The sequence below is a fragment of the Vombatus ursinus genome, unplaced genomic scaffold, assembly GCF_900497805.2.
Source record: "Vombatus ursinus unplaced genomic scaffold, bare-nosed wombat genome assembly UNPS02014774.1, whole genome shotgun sequence".
Lineage (NCBI taxonomy): Eukaryota > Metazoa > Chordata > Mammalia > Diprotodontia > Vombatidae > Vombatus > Vombatus ursinus.
Genome location: NW_020954552.1, coordinates 17,405,060 through 17,426,831, shown reverse-complemented (window position 1 = coordinate 17,426,831; position 21,772 = coordinate 17,405,060). Strand labels below are relative to the sequence as shown.

Genomic DNA, 21,772 nt, shown 5'->3' with positions numbered 1-21,772 from the left:
CTGGCATATAATAAGTGCTTAATAAATGCTTGTTTTCCTCCTTAAAAACGTAGCAAAACACCTATTTTCCATTTGACTCAGCACACCTGTTTTTCAGGGAGTACAGCCTGCAACTGGCGAGGTCGTTTTTGATAGTTTCCAGGACTCAGTATCCCGTTTAGAATTAGAGACCCGAATTTTAAGATTGCAACCTGTGGAACTTCTGCTACCGTCAGAGATGTCTGATCTCACTGAGAGGTTCATCAAGAGTGTAACTTCTGTCAGGTATGTGTTTACATTTTTTTGTGGGGGAAATAAAGTGGATTTGGTCATAGTAGTGGCTATTCATAATAAATCCTTATTAAAGGTTGATGTCTTAAAAGATAAATTTTTTAAATAATAGCCATTTAATTTATGAAAGCATTACAGAGGTTCATTCCTGAAGAAAAATTTATTTAATTTTGAAAATGCCTTTTCAAGGTGTCAGGTTTTATATTTCGTACCTCTTGTCTATCGGCTTTCTCTATATGTAAATTCATATAAATTTGGAGTAATTTCATATGGGAAGCTCCATATTGGTTGATTGTCCTTCAGGTTAATAATGTTTTTTTTTCCTGCCTCAGTTTAGCTTCATTCTTGCAGAGTATAAAGGCTCCTATCTGAAAGAATTGAAAAGTACATTTAAAAAGGAAAATTTAAAATATTACCACAAGAGGTCCTCATAGCATTTCCTATTTCATGAGTCACCAGGCCATTACTTTAAATGATTCAGAAACGGTTTGCTTTTATTTTCCAAGCTGCAAAACTACTTGCATGTTTTTTTTTCTTCATTTAGTAATGTGAGTGTTCATGTCAATGTTAATCTAGGATGAAATTAAGTTGTAATTGTTTCTATCCACCTAAAACTTTCAGTGTTTTAGCCTCTTATTTCTTTTGTGTTTTACCTAAACATGAAAATAGAACACTTGGGAGTATGGCAAGAGCGAGGGCAAAGTCATCCTTCTGCGTGGCTGAGGTGGAGTGGAGGAGCAGGTTATGGGAACTGAGCAGATGGAAGATGTGGGAAGTTGGAGTATTTGAGGGAGCATCGATTCTCTACAGTTAGGGGAGGGATTGGGATGGAGAGAATGACTGTGAGCCAGGCCAGCGAGGAAGAAAGGAGAGCGTCATGGTCATCGATAGATATTGGCCATGAGAATCTGGATTGGGTGTTAAGTCTGAATAGTATGAGTCTCCAAGGAAGAGAGTTTACTGAGTGATGGAGGGGGAGTGAGAAGGGGTTTGGAAGTGACCATGGGAAGCATGGAGTATTCTGACTCCTCCAGCACAACCAGTGAGTCAGGGGGTATGAGTGAAAGTGCACCCATTTTTGGAAAGGGTGGCAGTGATGCCATGTCATCAGGAGGGAGCCAGAAGATGGAAGGATTGAGAGAGGAAAAGGTTCAAGATGAAAGCAAGTTTGTTAATTATGGAATAGATATTCTAGAGAACCCACTTGAAGGGGTAGAGATGGGAGTCGGGGAGTGACACATACAATGGGGAATGGGGTTTGCGTATCTTCGACCAGGAATTCAGAATCATTGGAGTGATGGGAATTTGCTAACCACTGGAAAATAAGTCAGGCTTATCAGTGGTTATAGAGAGGTCTGTTGAGGGAGGCAGGTGATTATACTTTTCTGAGTCTTGCCTTAAGAGCTGTCCTTATGCAAGGTGATCATATTTTGTCTTTTGAGGCCAAGAAAGCCCACCTTACTGCAAGCAGGAGCAAGGTTGGGAGAGGCTGGTCAGGAGGTAGGAAGTGGAAATACCAAGTGGGAGGTAGTCTCCAAAGCACTGGAGAAGGTCCTGGGGTGAAAGAAGCCAGTGGAAGCAAGTGGGAGCAAGTGGGAGCAAGTGGGACCAAGCCAGATCTGGAACTGACACATAACTTACTCAGAAGGCCCCTTTCCATTGTGTTACTGTCATATTACTCTGGCAACTCAGAGAGAAGAGGCAGAGGGTGGGAGATAGATTGCTAGATCCGAGATGAATTGATGCAGGGCTCTCTGGGAAGGCTCTGGGTTGAAGAGGCCAGGATGGGGCTGAGGGCCCACTGGGAAGGCCCTGGAGAAAAGACAAAAGCTACTAGAGACAGGTGACTGATGAAGACTGACAGTGGACTTATGGAGAGACCCTTTCTAATCTTAGACAACCATGTGGTGTCCATTTCTATCCAAATTCTACTTATCTCTCATTCGGCTCTCTTCGGTGTCTGTGCCTTTGCTCCTGTCTTTTTTTTTTTCTGGAAAAGAATGTTTTTTATTCATACAATTCCTATTTATGTTTTGGTAGGTGGACCCCAGATATTGTATCCATTCTGTGGTTATTTTGAATGAAATTTCTTTTTCTATCTTTGTGCTATCTTGTTTTGATAGTATGCAGAAAGGTTCATGATTTTTGTGGATTTGTTTCATTTCCTCCTAGTTTGCTGAAGTTATTGTTTCTAATAATTTTTTAGTTGATTATCTAGGCTTCTCTAAATAGACCATCATATAATCTGGAAAAAAAGAGATAATCATTTAGTTCCCGTTGCTCAAATGTATTTACTTTTCTAGGTTTCTCTTGATTCTGGGATTTGCAGTTCATAGTTTTTACTCAGTTCTCTCTTTTTTTCATCAAGAATGTTTGAAAATTCTCTATTACGTTAAAGATCCATTTTCTTTTTAATCTGTACGATTGTACTGAATCTTACAGCATAAATTATTTTTGGTTGTAAGCCTTTTTTTGTACCTTTTGAAATATTGTGTGCGTGTAAGATTTTTCTCTCTTTTATAAGTAATTACTGTCAAATCTTGTGTGATCCTGACTAGTCTTCTAGGTCTTAAGTTATTTATTCTGATTGCTGTTTTTTTGTTTTTAAACTTGGAAGCTCTGAATTTTAGCCATGACATTACTGGAAGCTTTCTTTCTGGGGTGTTTTTCAAGAGGTAATCAAAGGATTCTTTCTGTTTTTTTACTTTGCTTTCTGGTTTTGTTAAAATCTGGACAGTTTTCCTTTATGATTTCTTGAAATATGACATCTTAGATTTTTTGTTTGTTTGTTTTCAGAGTGTCCAGTCATTCTTAAATTCTATCTTCTTGACCAATTTTCCAGGTAATTTGTTTTTAATAGCAGATACTTTGTATTCTCTTCTCTTTTAAAAAAAAATCCTCATTTTGTTCTAATATTTCCGGTAGTTTCATGGAGTCATCAAGTTCTGTTTGGTCTCTTCTAATTTTCAGGGAGTCTGTTACTTGGATAAAGTTTCTTACCTTCTCCTTTAAGCTATTTATTTTCCTTCTATTTCTTTCCTTTAGAAATCTTATTTTACCTATAATTACATTTTTTTCCCCTTTTAGGTACTCTTAAAGTCCTTGTAGCCAAGCTATATTTTTCTGCCTGTTACTCTGCTTCTGAGTTTCCCTTTTGGTCATCTTTTGACCTATATTCTTCATAGTATTTAGTGTCTTTTTTTCCTCTCATATCTACAGTCTCAGTTCCTGATGTATGTGTGCGTGTGTGCAGGCGCGCATGCACACACACACACACACGCACACACACGCACACACGCACACACGGTACACTAGGGCCAGGCTCTTCCCTTTCCCCCTACTCTTGGTTGTAGTGGTTAGGCCCTATTTGATTATGACCTTGATTTCTTGGCTTCCTGACTTTGACTTCCAGAGGGCTGGCAGACTTCATTATTACTAGTTGAGAGACAGATCAGCATGTTTATAGGTAGAGGGGAAGGAGCCAGTACAGAAAAAGAGATTAAAGGTGCTCGAGTGGGGATGATGAATGAAGCAAGGTTCCAGAAGACATGAGAGGCAAATAGAAGAGGATTAGTCTTGGCAAGGAGGAAGGGCACCATAGCCTGAGGCTAGGGAGGAAAAGGTGAGTGAAGGAAGGAGAAGTTTTGTAGTACAGAGGAGCGGAGAGGAGGAATCTCAGTCACATGGTCTCAGTCTTATCAGTAAAGTTAGAGACGAGGCCATCAGGGAAAAGAATAGGTGCAGGTGAAATTTGATAGAGAAGGAGAAAGGAGAGAAAGCTTGAAATAGCCTGTGTGGGAATGTATAAACCAGAGATCAATAAAAGGTTGCTGTACGTTGGTGCCATGCAGTCAGAAGGGCCAGTCATCCTCTAGTGAAAGTTGAAGGATTGAAATGTGAAAAGTTATACAACCTCAAAAGAGAAAAATAATATTTGTTTGAAATTTGAAAAAGGCAAGTATAGGAAAAATTGATGGATTGATATAGTATTAATTCTTTAACCCAGTATCATACCAAATATGGGTATACCAAGTATGGGCTCAAATATGGCTGTTATTTCAGTTTCTGAATCTGTAGAGCTTATGATGTTTTATGATTTATTATGTTATGATTTTTTCTTTTTGCTCTTCTTTCCCCTGTTGTGCCTTTCTTCTCTGGCCAGGCACTCAGACTGTGGCCTGTATGAATAGTTCTGTGAGGGTTTGCCTTTCCAACTTTTGACCAATGCTTTTTGAAAAGACAAAAACAATTTTTTTTTAAATGAGAAAATGGAATTGATTGAACTATGTGTTCTTTCAGAAAGGTGGCTTTGACATTTTTGAATAAGACATTACATTAAAAATCTGTGGATGTAATAGCTAGATAGCTAGATAGATATAGATATAGCTTGCTTTAAAAAGTCAGAAAATCATAAATTTGAAAAAGAACACCTTGGCTGTTTCTAGAACAATTGTTTCTGAGTCTGTACCCTGAACTCTTTCACCTTTTGGATGAAACCAGTCTCTTCTGACATTATTGGCAATTTCTCCTGTGGTACGTGCCAGTAAATTAAGCTCCCTCCTGGGTTTAAGCCGAATAGGGATAGATTAAACTGTTCTTATACATGCCAGTGCTACAGGCATCTGAAAAATAGAACTTTATGAAATTGGAAATTTTTACTGTCTTAGAACTTTCAAAGGTGTCATGCATTATTTTTAACCTGTTACATCATACAAGCTAAGGCAATGAATGGACAAAGAAACATTTTCTGACTTTTGTCATCTTTTTACAATTTGAATGAAAGATCATTTCAGGCCCAAAAGCATACTTGAGGCTATTTTTACCATGTTTCTACCCCATGGTGTTACTGCACTGATTAAGACTATGTATTAAAATGTTATTCAGAACGTGAAATGCACTTAAAGAAGAGATTTTATTAGAGTTGATTTGTCCCGCAGGTCTTATGTAGGACTTTCCATCCCATTATGACCCTAGAGATGTAGTTTTAAGTGTTGCCTGGAATTCTGATCAAAGCCAACATTAAGTAGTACTTAGAGGAAATTATGACCTGGTGTCATGGCACTGGGGTGTAGTAGAAAGATGACTGATTTTACAATCAGGAGAGACCTAGATTTAAATCCTGTGTTTGACACTAACTGTAAGTCACTTAATACCTGTGCTTAGTATCCTCATCTGTGAAATGTAGGTAATATCACCCATCCCAGTGTGATATTGTGAGGACCCAATGGGACTGAGACACTCTATCACCTTAAAGTGCTTTATAAAAATTACTGATTGTTGCTGCAGCCATTGGCAGAAGTTAGTTCTTCTTATCTCTGCAGACCAGTTTAGGACAGTGGAGAAAGACAAATGAATACAAGCTGGCATGGGGCTGCTAATGCTGTATCATGAGAGTGAGGTGGAAATCCTAATGATTTGGTATTGAGAAGTCAAAAGATAGTGGTTGATGGTAGTGGATAAAGTTATGATTTTCTGGAAGGCAAAGAAAACCACTTAGGTGAAGGTTGCTTCAATTTTTCAAGCCTTTAATTAATTTTCTTGAAAGTTAGCCATGTAATACTGGCCAGAAGTTATGCATTGGTCCTTGAATTGCTTCTTGTTTATGAAAAAGAGATTTTTTTTTCAGTCATGACTGAATCTTCGTGACCCCATTTAGGGTTTTCTTGGCAGAGATATCGGAGTGGTTTGCCATTTCCTTCTCCAGCTTATTTTACAGATGAGGAAATTGAGGTAAACAAGGTGAAGTGACTTGCCCAGAGTTACACAGCTAGTAAGTGTCTGAGGTCTTATTTGATCTCAAGAAGATGAGTCTTCCTGACTCCAGGGCTGGCCCCCTACCCACTGCATCACCTAGCTGCTGAAAAAGAGATAGGAACAAAGAATAAAAAAACAAGAATAGTTTATGGAAAGCAAGTTCTAGGGCCATTGCTGAGTTTAGTACTCATTCGGTACTATGCCCCTACCATCTGCATCCACAACTATGTTTTCGGCATGTCACAGTAACTGATATTGAAAAGGGAAATCCTGAGTCTATCAGTTTTTAAATCCAGTCAGGACAGGGACAGTTTGTTTTTCACAGTTGGGTGTGCCTGGAATAGGGCCTTATACAAGACAGGTAGCCTAGGTGGCGTCATAGTACACAGAGTGCTGGGCCTGAAGTCAGGAAGATGAGTCCAAATTTGGTTTCAGACTCGCTGTGTTAAGTCAAGTGACTTATAACCATCTGCCTCAATTTCCTGAACTGTAAAATGAAGATTTTATTTTATTTACATGAAGCTAATTTTAAAGTAAGAAGTTTATTTTTATTATAATTATTCATTAAAGAAAACTAATTATAATAGTCTCTAAATGCCATTTTTCTCTGCAGATTTTCAGTGAATAAATCTGTACCATCTTTGAAATTTTCTGGTCACTGTGATGTTAAAAAGTTTGAGAGACATAATTTCTGGGTAATTAATAGTTTCATTAAAAAGGGTCAGTGACACTCTCGAATCCCAAAGACCCCTCATGGCAGTGGGCTCACAGTTTATATGCCCTTGGAAGAGTGGGTCTTCCTGAGGATGGCAGTCAACTCTGATTGGTTAACAAGTAATGAGAGATGGACTTTACAAAGAGAAATGGGCTTACTCCAGTGAGGGGCTGGGCGAGTGACATCATTTCTGTCTTGGAGAAAGAGACTGTCTCTACACCCAGACCACCCCCAGCCTTGGGCTATCTAGACCAAAGATCTGTCTTCACTTAAACTTGCTTGAGTGGAACACAGTGGGCAGGAATTCGTCTAGATTAGATGGTCTAGGTGGAGTAAATTTTTGGCAGAAGTCAGTAATGTCCTTCAAAGGCTCAGCTTTGAACAAGGAAATAGGACAGGGAAAAAGCCTAGATCTCCACCATAATTTATTATTAATAATCATTTCTCTCATCACTTTTCAGCTATGAATTTGCCCCTGAAATAGTAGAATAGAAATAATTTTCTCTGGGGAAAAAGAGTTATTATGAGGATTAAACAAAATAATATAATATTGAGATTGTTAAGAGATAGTATATATTTGTTTGGTTTTTTTTAGGCAATTAGGGTTAAGTTGCGCAGGGTCACACAGCTAGTAAGTGGCAAGTGTTTGATCTGAGGCTGAATTTGAACTCAGGTCCTCCTGACTTAAGGACCGGTGCTCTATCCACTGCACCACCTAGCTGCCCTGAGATAGTATATATTTGCAAAACAGCACAGTGCCTGGCACATAGTAGGTGCTCAATAAATTCTTATTTCCTTCCTTATACAGAATGGGTATTTCATAAAAGTTAAGAAGGCAGGAATGTGTTTAACACATTTTAGAAAGATTTCCTTTAAAAATCCAATTTTTAAGAGTATTTTGAAATTAACTCTAGAGAGTGAATTCTAAAATATCTTGAAATTTACTTATCCAAAATGATGGGTAAGATAATAAGATTACAAGGTACTTTAGAAATAATATAATTTAATTCTCTTATTTTACAGATGAGGAGACTGAGGCCCAGAGAGTGGCCAGTGGCTTGCCCAAGGTTACATGGGTAATAAATAGCAAAGTAGAGGTTTTAACTCATAACCTCTGGATGCAAATCCAGTTTCCTTTCTTTTATACTATTTGTTCCCAGATAGCTGAAATTTTAATGTATTTTGAATTTAGAAAGTTTTTCTTCATAATTAGAAATATGAGCTTGAATGTTGAAGCTTTGACTCAAAACCTGTATTGTTCCTTTGTTCTAGAAAAAAAGTAATAAAAGTATAATTAAAATAGGTAATAACTGTGGCAAAATTATGTTTATTCCTTAGAATCCTAATTTGCCTTGTCTGTCAATATTCCTAAGAGCACCTTGATGACTAGGAAACAAAGGAGCTGCTTGGGATGTTTGTGGTCCTGATGAGATTTTTAGTGATCAGATTTTCTGCTTAATGTTTCAGGACCCATTAGTTTGCAACATACATCAAAAGCTCTCTATTCCCACTTCAGAGCTTAAAGTCAAAGTACTGACTTCAAGTCAGCTATTTCCAAAGCTAAGGTAGCTCTGAGTTCACTTGATCATTTCAGGATTGAGAATGGGATCACTCTAGGTAGGTATTACTCTATGGACTCCTTAATTTGCTCCAGACTATCCCTGATTGATAAAGCAAATGTGGTAAAGCCTCCTAATGGGAATTTTCTAAGTGAATATTTTGGTAAGACATTTGATTGACTCATTCACTGATTTCATGTGATCTTTTCCTCCAGATTACTTTATTCCTAGAAACAAAATGATTTGAGTATGTTTAAAAAATAAATTTCTATAATGCTCATCAATTAACATGCCTCCTTTTTTTTTGTTAAAAAAAGAATAATAATTCAGTGTCAAACTGTAAATTAAATCCTACCTGACGTATCTTTAAAATGACATGGCTGTTAACCTAGTGTTTGAAAAGGAGGTCTTTTTTTCTTTCCATTTGGTTTTCTGAGTCTCTTCTGTTAGAATGTGGTTGCTGAGTAGCTGAGAGAGTTAAAGAATTCAGTATCACAACTTGGATCTTTTGTTATGTGGCAGTGATTTCCTCTCTTGCTGTTTTAGTGACTTTTCTGATTTTACTAAAAAAATTTTTTTTCCTTCATTTATGATAATGTGTTTAAATCTGGTCTTTGAAATTAAAATAACCCTGCTCTTCTGTCTTTGTCTTTTTAAAATCACATTTTAACAAACGCAGTATTTTGTGTTATTAGGGGTAATGTATATATACTCCAAAGCTTTATTATGAGTCACTGTTTCTACTTCAACACTCCCCCCCTACTTGTTGTATGCTGTGTATTTTAAAATGTAAGACTGTGTTATTGAAATGATCTAGTGCTACCATTAGAAAAAAAAAATCTGGTAACGTCACCAGTCTCTCAAGTTCATTGATATACAAGGATTATTTTCTGTTCTTTTCTAATGCATCGTTGGAATATTATTATTAGAATGAGGAGAGCAGAAAGAGTCAGTTGGATTTGTTGTTTGGTGGGGCAAGAAAAGATTAGGAAATAATTTGACATGTGAATAATCAGTATTAGGTTTGTATAAATATGCATTTTTAAAGTTATATTTTACTTTATTCCATCATAATGACTGAATATTCATAAGTACATAAGCTAATTCAGTTTTTTTGTAAAGATGCTAAAAATAAGTTTCCTACACAAGTTTTATTATATGAATACTTTTAAAAACAGTACCAAACAGTGTGAGCCCATATAATTTAAAACTATTTTGGAAAGTGAGGATACTTTTTAAGGGAGTATTTGCTTCTTAAAAAAAGAATACATTTCATTGATGGCTTTATTTTTACAATCATTCTGGGAGTGGGGCAAAAAACCCCTAAAGCTTCCTTTCCACTATTCCAGATTGAATTAAGGAAGATAACTGATCCAGTGCTTAGCACAGATCATCCTTCTCATTCTAGAGTGTAACACAGTGCCTGGCACATGAGTGCTTAATAAAATGTTTATTGACTGACTGACAGACTACATTCTCTCCTATTAGATCCTTGCTCCCCTTCCTGAAAGAGAGAGAGATATGTTTCATTATCTGTTCTGTAGGACTATATTTGTGGGTTTTTTTTTCCCATTTACTCAAGAATTTCACTTTTAGTGCTCTTTTAATTTACATTGTATTAATCATGTAGTATATATTCTTTTGGTTCTTGCTTCATTTTGTATCAGTTCATACAAATCTTTTTTTGTTTCTCTGAATTTGTCTTATCCATCATTTCTTATTGTACAATAAAATACCATTACTTTGTATATCATGGTTTTTTAGCCATTTCCCTGTCAATGGGAATCTACTTTGTAGTATATAAAGTTCTTTATAGTTCTTTGCTATTATAAAGAATGTTTCTATGAATTTTTTTTCTGTATTTAGCTTTTTTTTTTCTTCTATATTTTACTTCTTTAGGGATAAATGCTCCATTGTAAGGTTACTGGGTTAAAGAGTGAAGCGTTAAGGATGTCACCTAGGTTGTGAGCTTGGGTGACTGGGAAGGTGGTAGTATCCTTGATGGTAATAGGGAAGTTAGGATGATGGAAAGATTTGGGGAGGAAAGATGGGTTCCATTTTGGTCATATGATTTTAAGATTCTATAGGACATGCAGTTTGAAGTGTCCAGTAGGCAATTGAAGATGAGAAACTGGAGGTGAGCAGAAAGGTAAGGGCATGATAAGTAGCTTTGAGAATCATAGTATAGAGATCATAATTGAATTCATAGGAGATAATGAGATCACCAAATGAAACAGAATAGAGGGAGAAGAATAGAGAGCCCTGGACAGAGCCTTGTGGGATACCATACTTAGTGGGCATGACCTGGATAAAGAGCCAGCAAAGGAGGCTAAGAAGGAGTGGTCACATATGCAGAAAGAGAACCAGGAGAGAGCAGGGATCTGGTGCCAAGAGTATCTGACAGATGATTGACATTATTACAGGCTGCTGAGAGATCAAGAAGAATGAGGATTGAGAAAAGGTTATTAGATTGGGCAGTTAAGAAATCAAGATCATGAGTGACTTTGGCGAGAGCAGTTTCAGTTGATTGATGAGATTGTAAGCCAGACTCTGGATAATTAAGAAGAGGGTGAGACAAAAGGAACTGGAGGCACCTATTGTAGCCAGCCTTCTTGAGTTTAGCCATAAAAAGAAGCACTTCATCATTCAGAAACTTTATATACTTTGGCATTATCTATTTGTGTCATTTCCCCATATATCTTAACATCAATTTTCCTCTTACTCTGTTCTTATTGCTTTTATTTGTGGAAACCCTTTTTATTGTGTGTAATCCAAATTCTCTTCTTTTGTCACATGCATATCCTGATAGTATCTTTTTTTAACCCCTTATTTGATTAAAAATTCTCCCCCTAGCCAAGACTGTGAAGTGTAGCTTCTCTCAATCACGTCTTACTTTTTTATAATGTAACCTTTAATATTGAGGTCACTTATCTCTTTGGTGCTTATCAATTATCTCTCTGGTTTCTGGTATAAGTTATTAATCTACATTTAATTTCTGCCAAACTGCTTTCCCATTTCCCCCATATTTCTTGTGAGAAAGGGAAGTCATTCCCCCAGTAATTTATGTTCTTGGGTTTATCAAATGCTGGACTACTGTTTTCATTTACTTCTGTTTTTGCATCTAGTCTGTCCCATGGATCAACTTTTCTGTTCTTTTAACAAATATTAAATAGTTTTGATGACTGCTACTTTATAATAAAACCTAAGTCATGGTAAAGCTGTATCCCTTTCATTGGTGCTTTCTTCATTACCGTATTTTACTGTAGGTTTTATGACAGATTTTTTGCAGAAAAGGGGAGTGCGACTATTATGTGAAGCTTTAAGAGTCATGCTGTATTACTTAAAAATCATTTATTACTAAACTGTATCACTGGCAGACAAACTGTACAGTTTAGCTAGCGCGGGAAGATGCAAGTATTACCATATCACTTGACTTACTCATGGCAACTTCACCTAGCCCCCACCTCCACCCCCCCTGCACCTATGGCTCTTCCTTGAGTTGAGCGACAATACCATTAGAACTACAGTGCTCTAAACAAACCACACAGGTTGGCTTTTGGAAATATACTGACAGTGCGCATGCACTGAGAATTCTAGGCTTGCAAGGACAGGTAAGTGCGTATCCATATGCCACTGGTGAATACATTGCTGCTGTGTATACCCTTTAAGCAGCATGGTAAACAGAATTATGCCATGTGACAATTACGTGCCAAAAGGTTATAAACCAATTTTTGGACAGAAAAAAACAGGGTGTGACAACACGCAACGAAATGTGGTACTTCTTTGAGATTTCAGACCTTTTGTTCATCCAAATGAATTTTGTTGTTACTTTTCTTAGTAATTTGATTGGTATAGCACTGAATCTGTAAATTAATTTAGGTAGCATTATCTTTTTAAAAATTATATTGGCACAGCCCCAGGATGAGCAGTGAATATGGGAGGATTTGTTTTTAGGTAGCTTCCCATTTCCTATCGCAGCTGGTGATGCAGTGGATGGAGAGCTGGGTCTGTAGTCCAGAAGACCTGATTTCAAATTGGGCCTCAGACACTTATTAGTTGTGTGACCCTGGATGAGTCATTTAACCTCTGTTTGCCTCAGTTTCCTCAACTGTAAAATGGGGAAAACAATAGCACTTTCCTCTCAGGGTTGTTGTGAGGATCAAATGAGATAATATTTGGAAAAAAAAAAACAACAGAGTGGCTGGTACATAGTAGTCATGTATATAAATTCTTATTCCTTTTCCTTCCTCCTATAGGAATTCCCTTGTTATAGATTATAATGAAGTTAGTTATGTCACCATTTCTCCTAGATGAGTGACTATTTCTAAGTTTCATTCTAATAAACATTAGATCTCAGTTTCTCTAGTGACTTTTTTTTTAGGTCAGTGTGTCAAAAATTTTTCAGGCTGTATTCTTCATTCCCTGTTTCTAGATCTATGTGATAAATATATAGGCCATGTTGTCTGTATACATGTTATATTTGTTTAATATAAGAATATGAATGTGATTTCATTGATGTGGATACTCTACATAGATAAAGAGTATAATTCCATCTCATGCTAGTAGACAGCTGAACATTTTGCTCTTGCCAGAAAGCTTCATTACCTGGTGGCTAACCACTGGTAATGAATCTCTTGAAATTAAATAAAAGCAATAGATGAAAATTCAGATTTTCAAAAACAGATGCAGTCATATGTGATTATTTGTTGGGAAAGGGCTATTAGGATTTCTTTAATTGCCGTGTCATTTTAAATGATTCATTTTGATATAACTTGCCCAAAGTAGTTATTTTTCAAGGGAAAATTAATTTTAGTTTGTTGTTGTTCAGTCACGTGACTGTCTTGTGATAGTCTTGTGACCCTGTAGACCATAGCACACCAGTATTGTCCATGGGGTTTTCTTGACAAAGATCCTGGAGTGGGTTGCCATTTCCTTCTCCAGTGGATTAAGGCATACAGAAGTTAAGTGACTTGCCCAGGGTCACACAGCTAATAAGTGTCTGAGGCCACATTTGAACTCAGGTTTTCCTGACTCAAGGCCCAGCACTCTACCCACTGAGCCATCTAGGTTCTTCCAATAGAAGCCTACCCCTGGTGATTTCCTCAGCTCCTTCCTCCAGAGGTTGTCTCTAGGCAGCACTTCTGTGGTTCTACAACTGCTTCTCTCCTTAAGCCTCCGTGTTGCGTTAGGGTGTTGTTCAGGCATTTCAGTTATCTGACTCTTTGTGACCCCATTTGGGGTTTTCTTGGCGAAGATACTGGAGTGGTTTGCCATTTCCTTCTCCAGCTCATTTTACAGATGAGGAATTAAGTCAAAAAGAGTTAAGTGACTTGCCCAGGGTCACACAACTTGTAAATGTCTGAGGCCAGATTTGAACTCAGGAAGATGAGTTTTCCTGACTCCAGGCACCATTACACCACCTAGCTGTACTAATTTTAGTACAATAGTCAAATTGTCAACATTTGAATAGAAAGTGAATGTATTGTTTAAGTGGGTTTCTAAAGGGAAGGTTCAACTTTTTGCAAAAAGAGTTTTGAAATAGTTTTTCAAAGAAAGCACTGCCATTGTTTTCTAAACTATTTGAATTTGGCAAATACATCTGTTTGTGTTGGGACTTCACAATTTGGATCTAAGTATATACTTTGTAATAATAATATATTTATTGATGTCACATAGACAATTTACAAATCACTTTCCTCACAGAAATCATGTGAAATAAATAGCAGTTCAAGTATAATTGAGTTTAAATAGCAGTTCAGGTATAACCTCCATTTTACAGTGGAGGAAACTGAGGCTGGGGTCATGACTTACCCAGAGTCACATAGCTAGGAATTTTCAGAGCTGGGAATATAACCCAAGTATTCTTCTACTGTGTTATTTGGTTGGTTGAGAGGCTCAAGTGAAATACTGGATGTGAACAAATTTTCCTGTCACTGAGGTAAGGTATTATTATCTCTCAATTATGTATTTTTAGATATACAATAAAAAACTGTCATCTTGCACTTTATCACTTGGAATAAAGCTAGCATGTCTGACATCCTCCAATTCAACTTTTCAATTTAATAACCAGACAGTTAACTTGGATGCAAGTGCAGTTTGAAAGAATACTGCTAAAAGTACAGTGTTAAACTTCTCTCTAATGACTTTTAGCTAAGTAAAATAAAATTAGAAATAACAATAAAACCTTTTATCCAAGTTTCTTACAAGTAGAAAGCAAATAATTTTCAGAAGTCCCTAAGAAATGGGAACTCACTTCTGTAAGGGACAGCTTGGCATAGTGGATATGCTGTATGTGGGTCAGGGACAGCTTTCCTGTTAATCCTCTGACACTTGGGCTATGTAATCATGGGCAAGTCCCTTAACCTCACTGAGTCAAAGTTTCTTCATTAGTAAATGGGAATAATAATAATAATAATAATAATAATACCTGTATTGTCTGCCTCCAAGAGTTGTGACAGTCAAATGAGATAAGGCGTGTCAAGAATTTTCCAAACTTTAGAGTGCTATATGGTATCAGTTACTATGATTATTCCGCTGTTGGAAAGCTAACCCTTAGATATTCTTTTTTAGATCTAGGTTTGGCCATACATAGGCTTTTTCAGATTTAGAATTCTATGATTCTGAAATTTTTCTGAGGTTGAATTGAAATGTATATATCTGAATTTCTATCCATTCCCATTTCTGCCCTATGAAGCCATAGATAATAAGTCTAATCCAATTTTTACTTGACAGTTTTTCAAATTTCTGAAGATAACTGTCAGTGATCAAGTATTTATTAAGTACTTCCTATGTGCCAGGCATTCTGTTAAGTGCTAGGTGTGCAAAGCAAGATAAAAAACAGTCCCTCCTCTGAAGGACTTCACAGTCTATCCTATCTCCCCAAGTTTTCCTTTTTACAGGCTAAACATGCCAAATAAGTTCCTTCAAGTTTCATATGACCTGATTTTAAGTCCTCTTATCCTAATTGCCCTTCTCTGTTCTCATTTGAATCTGTGATTGTCCTTGATTAAAAGTGGTTCTCAGAACTGAACACAGTAATTCACATGTGCTGTGACCAGGGCAAGAATTCAGTGGAACTGTTACCTTCCTTGTTCTGGATACTGCATTTCTATTAGTGTCGTTCACAATTCCAGTTGTTGTGTCTCACTTTTGACTCATTTTGAGTTTGCAGTCTGCCAAACCCAGCAAATCTCATTCACGCAAACTTTTTTTTTTTTGCCAAATCTCAACCATCTTATGATCATGAGTTGATTTTTTTAATACAAAAATGTAAGACATTACTTTTATTGCTATTAAATTTCATCTCGTTTGATTTGTCATTCTAGTCTATTGAGATCTTTTTATTTCCCAGTTGCTTAGACTATAAATGTAAATGGTGTAGTGGATAGAACGCTGGACTTGGAGTTAGTAATAACAAGGTTCAGTCCTGCCTCATGCACTTACTAGCTCTTGTAATCCTGGACAATCTGTCTTAACCCCTTTAGACCTCAGTTTCCTCATCTGTAAAATGACGCCTTTAAATTCAGTGACCTCTGAGGTCCTTTCCAGCTCTAAATCTATGATCCTGTGAAACTAAGAGGTAGTTTCCAAAGTTTAATACAGTATCTGGCACATAGTAGGAACTTATTAAATGTTTATTGATTGATTAGTTCTGAAGAAACAATTTTGTTGTTGAATCATTTCAGTTGTGTCCAACTCTTTGTGATCCCATTTAGGGTTTTCTTGGCAAAGATACTGGAGTAGTTTGCAATTTCCTTCTCCAGGTCATTTTACAGATGAAGAACTGAGGCAAATAGGGTTAAGTGACTTGCCCAGGGACACAGCTAGTAAGTGTCTGAGGCCAGATTTGAACTCATGAAGATGAATCTTCCCCATTCCAAGCCCAGTGCTTTATTATGCAACCTAGCTGCCCAAAGAAACAATGGGGTAACTGAAAAATACTAGTTAAAAGTATTCAAAGAAGCCTTTTGTATTAAAACACTTTATTGTTATTCCCCTGTTATCTGTTTCTCACTTAATGCACCATCTGTAAGTATAACTTTTATGAGTTGCCCTGAACAATGTTTACTTGTCATAGTTAATTAATTGATTAAGACCAAAGGAGATTCTGTCTTTGAGAATGAAATCCTATGTGTTCTGCCTTCACTTGTGCTGTGGAGGGTAATGGGAACAACTTACCTTGTAGGTTGACTTAGGACAGTGATTCCCAACCTCTTTTGTTTCTAGAATCCCTTTCGACAGGAACCAAAAAAATGTGTTGGGAACCCCCAGGGTAATTTGATGTACTACTGATTATATGCTTTTAGATTTTTTCATTAAGTGCATACAATAACTGTGATGATATCTCATGCCCCCCAAAGCTCCAAATTAAAATTTATATTATATAATTATAATATATAAAATGTTGTATTATTTATAATTATGAAAGCTCTAAATGTAAAATTATAACAGTAATTGTAAAATAATTATGAATATTTTATCTGGGAAATTTTATGAGAAGCAAGACTTCATATTAAATGCCTTAATTTTATAAATTTTGTTGAATATATATAACATTTTTAATGACATAAGTTAAAACTTATAAGATACTTAACAATATAATAATCATATATAAAATTAACTTTGATGATAGACTTTTTTTCCATCAAAGTTTACCTTATTTGGCTCAACACCAGACAAATACAACTTTAAAAATGGTTCCTCATCAAGTTTGTTTCTCTATTTTGATTTAAAACAATAATAAAGTGGAAACTCTCACAAGAATATGTGGTGGAAAAAGGGGGGAGAATTTTATAAACTTGCTGAGAGATGGAAGATCATATTTAAATTTTTTAGACACCTAAACAATTAATATATTTACTTTTTTTTTACTGGCTAATGACGAACACCATTTTAAATGATAAACTGCAATTGCATTTATTATTTCATTTTTTTTAAACAATGTTTATAAACAAACTAACCTTTAAAAGAAAGAATCTCTTCAGATGGGACTGTCTTTTCTTCTACCACTAGTACACTGGCTACATTCTGATAGTCTCCTCTGATTGACTGACCAATGTTGCCAGCCAGTTCATTTGAAAATCTGCCATATGGAAGAAAAATAACATAAGCAAAGAAAGTGTTTAAATTGGAAAACAGCCATAACAGTCTAGTGAGAGCCAATATAAGGTTCATTTCTGCAGGATGACTATGATGGTTTGTGATGGTTTTAAGACGACTCGTAACGCCCAGCTATTGTAATTTGTTGTAAACTGTTTTGTAAGAACACAAACATTTGTAACTTTTTGATCTTGTCATTACTCAGCTGATGAGGTGCTATTATGGAGTAACAAGGAGGGGGGAATAAGGAAGCTACTCTAGTGCAGTATATAGAACATAAATGAAGGTATGTGCATGATCAGAACATCCTTTGGCAATCAGTTCATGCTCTGATGTTGGACCCTTGTGACAGTTTAGAAATAGTTTGATGACAGGTTGAGAACATGTTTGTGGCTTAGATGTGGTCAGAGTTTGCTGTAATCACTACATTTACACCAAAATCATTGTGTGCATGATTGTGATGGTTTTGAATCCCTACAGTAATAAAACTATAATGCTTCATACATATGCTTGTTGTCAAAGAAAATATATATTTATAACATAATTGGGCAATTATATACTTTCTCCTCTAATTACCTCGTACTTACCTGTCTGTATAACTAGGATCGTAGATTTAAGGCTGGAAAGGAGCTTGGAAGCTATCTAGTTCTACCTTCTTTTACAAATGAGGAAACTGAGGTCCAAGAATGAGAAATGATTTATTTGCCCAATGCCAGGCCAATAGAATGCTATGTCTCTCCAGTAAAATGTAACCTTCTTCAGGTCAGGAATTCTCTCTCAGTGCTGATTCATTCCAACCTGCATTTACACTGGTAAGCCTAGGGTGTTTTCTAGAAAGAGAGGTCAGCTATGCTTGTTGCTACAACTCACTCTCAGGATTCTAGGGTAAATAAAGGTGGGAGAAATACATACTTACTCTCACAAATATAGCCTCTGAGCCCCAGCCTGTATGTTTCCTGTTTTCACAAATCAGTCAGAATAATAGAGTAAACTATTTTCTTTTGAATATTTTATTTTTTTCATCAGCCAAGTTCTACCTTCTTTCTCTCTCTACTCCTACCATGGCTCCCTCACCCCGATTGTGAACATAAGAAAAGCAAAGTCCGTTACAGAGATGTATAGTCAAGTCAATCAAAACAAATTTGTACATTGGCCATATCCAAATAAATTTTTTTGGTCTCATTCTGCATTCTGAGCCCTTCACCTTTTTATCAGGAGATAGATGGCATGTTTCCTCATTAGTCCTTAGCACAATAGTGTTCTGTCACATTTGTATACCCTAATTTATTTATCCATTCCCCAGTTTATAGGCATCCCTCAGATTCCCATCTTTTGCCATCTCAAGAAGAGTTATAAATATTTTAGAGTTTATTAGAGTTTGTTTAGCTCATGACTAATCCCTTCTCTAATTTACCTTTCTTTTAATTCCCCCCTCCCCCTTCATCACCAATTTCCCTGTTGAGTGGAATGTATTTTAGTACCTAACTCTGCCTCTGTGTGTGTGTGTGTGTTCTTCCCTTTTTTTGACCAATTCAGATGAGGGTAATATTCAAACTCAGCTGTTCCTCTCCACCTCCTCCTTGTTTGTATAGATATTGACTTGTGTAACCTGATTATTTAAAATAACTTTCCCTACCTTTTTTTCCCCACTTCAACCAGTACATTCCTCTTCCCTTCTCTTTCCATTTTTTTTCTTGAAATCATCAAGACAAGAGAACAACTCCCAGGCCTTGTGCAATTAGAATTCCTCTATGAACCCTGATTGTGATAAGGGACATATGTATCATCTCCCTGTATTTGAATGTAAACAGTTTATCCTTGTTCAGTCCTTTATTATTGTTTATTCATATTTACCTTTTTTATGTTCACTCCTGTGTTTGACCTTCAAAGTTTCTCTGTAGCTCCTGTGGTTTTTTTTTCATCAGGAATGCTTGGGAATCCTTTAATTCATTAAAGGTTCATTCATCTCTCCCAATAGTATTATACTCAGTTTTGCTGGGTAAGTTATTCTTGGCTGTAAGCACATATCCTTTACCTTCTGAAATATCATATTCCAAGTTCTCTACTTCTTTATAGTTGTGGTTGCTAAAGCATGTATGATCCTAACTGTGGCTCTTTGGTACTTGAATTCTTTCTTTCTGGCTGCTTACAGTATTTTATCTTTGACCTGGAAAATGTAGATTTTGGCTAAGCTGTTCTTTGGAGTTTTCATTTTGGGATTTCTTTCTGGAGGTGACCAAAGGATTTTTTTTTCTATTTGTACTTTGCCTTCTGGTTCTAAAAGATCTGGGTAGTTTTCTTTTAAGATTTCTTGAAATGGGATACTTGGGTTCTTTTTTTTTTGGTCATGGTACTGAAATAGTCCAATGATTCTTAAGTATTTTTCCTTTAATTTGTTTTCTAGGTCAGTTATTTTTGAGATAAGATATGCTTTGATTTGATATCATGTAATCTGTGAGATGCCTTACATTTTCTTCTATTTCTTCAGCCTTTTGACTGTGTTTTAATATTTCTTGTTTCCTCATAGAATCATTGGCTTCTGCTTGGTCCATTTTTATTATCAGAGAGTTGGTTGCCTGGGCAAAGTTTTTGTACTCTTGTTCCAAGCTGTTAATTCCCTTTCCAATTTTTTCTATCATAGCTCTCATTTCTTCAGCTATTTCCTTGAGCACTCTCATTTCCTGTACAAAAACAATTTTTTTGCTCTTGCTTCATCTGTTCTAGGAATTCTAATTCAGTTTGTGCACAACCTGTGTTTTCCTCTGACATGTTTCTTTTGGATGTTTTGGGACAATTTTCTTCTTTGTTTGAGTCTTGAGTATCTCTGTCACCATGATAGATCATTATGGTGGGGTTCTTTTTTAGTTACCCCTCCCTTTTGTCTACTTCCTGGCTTCAGACTTGATGTTAGGGATGGGCGGCGTGACGCTTCTGTAGGGAAGATCTGAGCTGGTCCACTTGTTGCTTTCTTTGGGTATTAAGTATTATATAATTCTCAGAATAAATACTTAAATGTGAAACATTTCCTAAACTAAAGGGCAAAAGAAAGAAGGCAAAGTCAGAGATAATCAAAATATAATATTCTACCCAATAATCATGAGTTACACTTTCTCACCATTGCAGATAGTGTCTGCTCAGGGGAGTGGGCACAAACAGAGAAACCTAGCATTGAGGCAAGTGAATAGGGAAACCCATGTTCCCTGGACAACTCATGACCCTGTACTGCAGGACTGGGTGTCTGTGGGCTCTTTGAGGAACAGTCTTCATCACATGTCATCTGTTGAGTGAGACCATTCCGGTTCCGGGTTTCTGTACTTTCCTGCAGGACAGGGCTGCTTCTTTGCTATTCTTGGGCCAATGAAGCAATTTTAAGCAATGTTAGGTAATATTATCCTTAATCCTGGGTTATCCAAAGGTTTCTAGGTCTGTTCCCTTGGCTAGATGTTGAGGGAATATGACACTTTCAGTATCATCCTAAGACTTGCAGTACTCCTCACATCTTGCTTTCTGCAGACTTTAAGGGACCTTCTCCACCCTCCTGTTCAAACACCCCCATCCATAGAAGGTAGTAAAGGGCAACAGAGGCAAGCCTTTGAAGGATTTTGGTACCTTCATGCTATAGACGGTGCTGGAGCTCAAGAAAGCGTTTCACCAAGCTGGCTCTTCCCTTTTAGCTGAGGAACCTCCTTCCCTCCAGATAGTGATTTTGATTAGCAGTCTTCTTAACCTTACTCCCCACCTCATTCTCTTTATTTCAGTGACACTGGCTTCCTGGCCATTCCACAGACAAGACACTCCATCTCTATGCTCCAGGCATTTTCTCTGGCTTTCTCTCATGACTGGAATACTCTCTCTCCTCAATTGCTGGCTTCCTTTAAGTCTCAATTAAAATCCCATCTTGTATAGGAAACCTTTCCCAACCTCTCTTAACTCTGGTATCTTCCCTCTATTGATTATTTCCCATTTGTCCTGTATATAGCTTGTTTGCACATATTTGTTTGCTTATTGTCCTCCTCTGTTAGATTGTGAACTCCTTGAGGACAGGGACTGACTTTTGCCTCTCTTTGTATCCCCAGTACTTAGCACAGTGCCTGGCACATAGTAGGTACTTAATAAGTGTTTACTGACTGACTGTCTGACTAGCCAAGCTTTTCTCCAATCATATCAACTTTCTTTGTCCACAGCAGAGCCTCTAGTCGGTCTCAGCCTCCATCAACCTGTTAATTCCAGTGGCTTCTTGGCTCCATAGGCTGCTATGCTCTGTCTTCTGATGTCTTAGTTTCTCTAAGCTGCTTCACTTGGTGGCCTCTGATCTCTGCTGTACTCAGCTTCTTCCTGATCTTCTGATCTGGCCTCTAATGCTCAATCAGGGCTT

At 36.8% G+C, this 21,772-nt stretch overlaps 1 protein-coding gene across 1 annotated transcript in view; it reads left to right on the top strand.

Annotated features, from left to right (window-relative positions):
* MSH3 (mutS homolog 3) overlaps positions 1 to 21,772 on the top strand; it is a 117,889-nt gene that overhangs the window by 20,752 nt on the left and 75,365 nt on the right. Inside the window, exon 8 of the mRNA XM_027864183.1 lies at positions 98 to 264. Coding sequence (XP_027719984.1) covers positions 98 to 264 — 167 coding nt within the window. The remainder of the gene's footprint in view (positions 1 to 97; positions 265 to 21,772) is intronic.